General features: G+C 64.9%; 1 protein-coding gene across 1 annotated transcript; it reads right to left on the bottom strand.

The window, feature by feature from the left end:
* Positions 1–321: 321 nt before the first annotated feature.
* FDPS (farnesyl diphosphate synthase) lies at positions 322–3161 on the bottom strand. Its single transcript, XM_063420495.1, has 9 exons — positions 2937–3161; positions 2639–2779; positions 2490–2570; positions 2291–2413; positions 1639–1727; positions 1424–1496; positions 1153–1230; positions 942–1076; positions 322–672 (listed from the first exon to the last, which is right to left on the bottom strand). Exons 1-9 carry the CDS (start codon positions 3075–3077, stop codon positions 472–474), a joined length of 1062 nt encoding a protein of 353 aa, XP_063276565.1. The 5' UTR covers positions 3078–3161; the 3' UTR covers positions 322–471.
* Positions 3162–4249: the final 1088 nt, after the last annotated feature.

Raw genomic sequence — 4249 nt, 5'->3', positions numbered from 1 at the left:
CGGCCCCAGGGCGAGGACCGGCGGGCAGGCAGCAGAAGCGGCCCTCTTGGGCGCGGCCCTCCCCATCCCCCTCCAGCCCCCGCCCGGCTCCATCCCCTTCGCCGTCCCCCGCTCACCTCGGCGCTGCGGCGGCGAATGCGGCTGCGGGAGGGAGGGAGGAGCCGCGGCCCCGCCACCGCCCTCCGGGAGCCGCCCGGTCCCGCCCCGCCGGCGGGGGCGGTGCTCCGGGCATCTCCCCACCCCGGAGAGCGCGGGGGATGCCGGCATCCCCCTCCCCGCCACCCAGCCCTGGCCCCAGACAACAGCAGGCAGCGACGCACCTACAATAACTTATGTTTATTGAACACGGCTGGGGGGAGATCGCTGAACCCCCCCGGCCATCCCACCGCACCTTCCACAAGGCGCCCCCAGCCCTTCCCAGGGCAGGGAGCAGCTCCAGCCCTGAGCCCAGCCCCCTGCCAGGCCCCTCCATCACTTCTGCCGCTTGTAGATCTTCTGTGCGAGGTCCAGGAAGATCTCCCGGGGCAGGCTCTGGGCGTGCTTCCCGATCAGCTCCTGCAGCCGCCGGTAGCTGCTCTCCTCGTACTCCCGGAAAGCCGCCTCCATGCCCAGTGCATTGTAGAGCTCCTTCACCTTCTCCACCTTCTCGGGCTCCTTACAGCCGTAGTTCTCCTGAGAAAACCCTGGAGTGAGTCAGGTCCCATCCCAGCTCATGGTGCTGCTGAGGATGGGGCAGGAGCTTCGCTCAGGAGCTTTGCTCAGGAGCTTTGTTCTCTGTGCTGCCCTCCTGTAGTGCTCACCCCCCTCCTCCCAGCCACGCAACAGCCCTGCACCTGGCACTCCAGGCGTGCATTCTGGCACTCCAGGCGTGCATTCTGGCACTCCAGGCGTGCACTCTGGCACTCCATCCCCTCTCCCAGGTGTGTGATCCTGGACTTTACCTCCAGGACCTGCCTCTGCTCTGGCGTGACCCGGCGCAGACACTCCACCACCAGCCAGCTGCACTTGTTGTCCTGGATGTCGGTGCCAACCTTCCCTGTCACTGCTGGGTCCCCATAGCAGTCCAGGAAATCGTCCTGTGTGACAATGGGAACACCTGAGTGTCACAGGCAGCACCTGCCAAGCACCACGGGGCACAGAGCCACCTCCTACCTGGATCTGAAAGAACTCTCCCATCTCCAGCAGGATGGCTTTGGCATTCTCGTGCTCCTCCTTGCCGTCAATACCCGCCTGAGGGGAGGGAAGAAATAACAGGGATGAAGCCTTCCAGGACCAGGGATGAAGCCTTCCAGGACCAGGGGTGAAGCCTTCCAGGACCAGGGGTGAAGCCTTCCAGGACCAGGGGTGAAGCCTTCCAGGACCTGCCCTCCTGACAGCCTTGCACGAGGGCGAGGGCCCTCCTGAGCTGTTCCCCCACACTCACCATGTACATGGCCGCGGCCACGGGCAGGTAGAAGGAGTAAAACGCTGTCTTGTACTTCACAATCGCCTTGTACCTGTGCCAGAGGAACCAGGCTCAGCCCCAGGGCCTGGGCCCTCCCACCCTCTGCGTGTCAGGGACAGGAGGGAGCAGTAGCAGCTCCCCAAAATCCAGCCCCAAGCTCGGCTGTGCCCGAGCTGTGCCCCTTCCCTCCGTACCGCTGCTCGCTGAACCTGCTCAGGTCCACCTGGGAAACAGGAGCAGTGATGAGGTCCAGGGTCTGCCCCAGCTCTGTCTGGTAGCCTGTCTGGAGAGGAAAGAAAGGATTTGTGGCCTCATTGTGGCCTCTCAGCACTCAAGGGGCTTATGAAAAAGCGGGAGGAGGGTGTTTTGCACGGGCAGAAGTAACAAGACAAAGGGTGATGGTTTTACACTGGAAGAGGAGAGATTTAGATGAGATATGGGAAGGAATTGTTCCCTGTGAGGGTGGGGAGGCCCTGGCACAGGGTGCCCAGAGAAACTGTGGCTGCCCCTGGATCCCTGGAAGTGTCCAAGGCCAGGTTGGACAGGGCTTGGAGCAACCTGGGACAGTGGAAGGTGTCCCTGCCCATGGTTGAGGTGGAACAAGATGATCTTCAAGGTCCCTTCCAACCCAAACCAGTCTGTGAATCCAAGATTTATTCACACAGTCCTCCAGGAAAGTCCCAACACCACAGTGCAGACCCCAAGCCCTGTTCCAACTCTGAGTCCAAAGGAAGGGTGTGTCCAGCAGGATGCCCAGGGATTTGAGGAACACTCTGAGATCCTGTCAAACATCAGGAAAGGCCCAGACCCCAGGAAATCGGGAAGGGCTGGGGGAGCCAGGCTCACCTGCAGGAACAGCTCCAGCAGGTGCAGGTAGTAGGGCTGCTGCCCACAGTACCTCCTCAGCAGCCGGTACACCGACGACTCCAGGAGAAAAGCATCATTGATGGCGTCCAGCCCGATCCCCTCCTGCACCAGGAAGGCAGGGAGGTGTCACAAAGGCTCCAGACTCTCAGGGGACACCCCCGTGAACAGCGGGTCTCACCTTCTTGTACCAGCAGGGCTGCCCCCGGCGGGTCAGGGACGCGTCCATGATGTCGTCAGCCACCAGGAAAAAGGCTTGGAACTGCGAGAGGCTGGATTAGGCACGGCGGGGTCCCTCGGGGGTCCCATCCCCAGGGTCCCGTTTCTCACCAGCTCGATGCACCAGCCCACGGCCAGGGCGCGGCGGAGGCTCTCCGGGTCGTGCTGCGCGGGGCCCGCCAGGCGCCGGAACGCGGCCACCACCGTCAGCCCCCGGTTGCATTTCCCGCCCGGCGCGTTGTACTCCAGCACCTGCGGGAGCGCAGCGACGTGAGCAGCCCCGGCCACAGCCCCCGCCCCGGCCCGCCGGTCTTACACACCTCCCCCAGCCCCTCGCCCCGGCCCGCCGGTCCCCGGCCCCGGCCCGCCGGTCCCCGTCCCGTGCCCGCCGCCCCCTTTCCGAACTCACCTGCTTCAGCCGCGCCACGGCGTCTCCCACCTCCGGGTGCCCCAGCCCATCCTCCGTGAGGTCGCGGACGATCTGCGGGAAGAAGGCGGCGAACTCCTCGCGCTCGGCCGCTGCCCGCGCCCCGGGCCCGCCGCCGCTCATGGTGCCGGTTCACGATCCCGCCGCTGCCGCCCGTGTCCTCCACGGCCGCGTTGACCCCGCCTCCGCCCCGCCCCCCGCGCGGGGCACGCCGGGACGCGCAGTCCCGAGGCACTGCCGCGGATCCTGACACTGCAGTCGCTGGACTACAACTCCCAGCGTACCCCGCGCCCGGGAAGGGGCTGGCGGGGACGCGGCTGGAGCAGTGCCCATTGGTCCGTTTCATCGTGCGAGGATGAGCCCAAGGCGGTCTAGCCAATAGAAACTCGGCAGGGCGGGATCTAAACAGGTGATTGGTGGAGAGAGCGAATGGAGCGAGGGCCTTGCCTCGCGCGGGGCGTGGGCGGGCTGGAGGCGGGGCTTAGGGGCGGGGCGTGCTCGGGGGCGTGTCCGGGGGAAATGGGGTGCGCTGGAGCCGGGGGGAAAATGGGGGGTGGGGTGCAGGTGGGGGGCGCCATGTGCTCTGTGGGGCGGGTTTGGGGCGCTGTGCAGGTGTGGGTCTCCATGCAGGTGTGGAATATCATGCAGGTGTGGGGTCAGCACAGGTGTGGGGTGGAGCACAGTTGGGGGGTGCAGCACAGGTATGAGGTGCAGCACAGGTGTGGGGTCAGCACAGGTATGAGGTGCAGCACAGGTGTGGGGTGCAGCACAGGTGTGGTTCAGCACAGGTATGAGGTGCAGCACAGGTGTGGGGTGCAGCACAGGTGTGGTTCAGCACAGGTGTGGGGTGCAGCACAGGTATGAGGTGCAGCACAGGTATGAGGTGCAGCACAGGTGTGGGGTCAGCACAGGTGTAGGGTACCGTGCGGCTGGGGGATGCAGTGTAGGTATGCAGCGCCATGCAGTGCATGTTGTGCAGGTGTGGGTGCAGTGCAGGTGTGGGCGCAAAGCAGTTATGGGGTAAAGAGCAGTTATGGGGTACAGAGCAGTTATGGGGTACAGAGCAGTTATGGGGTAAAGAGCAGTTATGGGGTACAGAGCAGTTACGGGGTGTGGTGCAGACGTGGGTCACTGAGTGGGTGCTGTGCAGGTGTGGTGCAGTACAGGTGTAGGGTGCAGTACAGGTGTGAGGTGCAGTGAGGGTGGGGTGCACCCCACACCTGTGTACGCAGGTGTGACCCCGGCTGCCGGGGGGTCTCGCTGCCCATCGACCCTCGAGGGGTGACCTGGGCCGA

The sequence above is a fragment of the Prinia subflava genome, chromosome 31, assembly GCF_021018805.1.
Source record: "Prinia subflava isolate CZ2003 ecotype Zambia chromosome 31, Cam_Psub_1.2, whole genome shotgun sequence".
NCBI classification, from domain to species: Eukaryota; Metazoa; Chordata; class Aves; order Passeriformes; family Cisticolidae; genus Prinia; species Prinia subflava.
The sequence above is the reverse complement of the archived record's forward strand: the minus strand, read 5'-3'. Positions and strand labels throughout refer to the sequence as shown.

Coding starts and splice junctions, on each gene's coding strand:
- FDPS (XM_063420495.1), bottom strand. CDS start 3,077: ATGAGCGGCGGCGGGCCCGGGGCGCGGGCAGCGGCCGAGCGCGAGGAG. Junction 1,231..1,423: donor TGGCCGCGGCCATGTACATG/GTGAGTGTGGGG, acceptor CCCTCCCCTCAG/GCGGGTATTGACGGCAAGGA. Junction 1,077..1,152: donor GAGAGTTCTTTCAGATCCAG/GTAGGAGGTGGC, acceptor ATTGTCACACAG/GACGATTTCCTGGACTGCTA.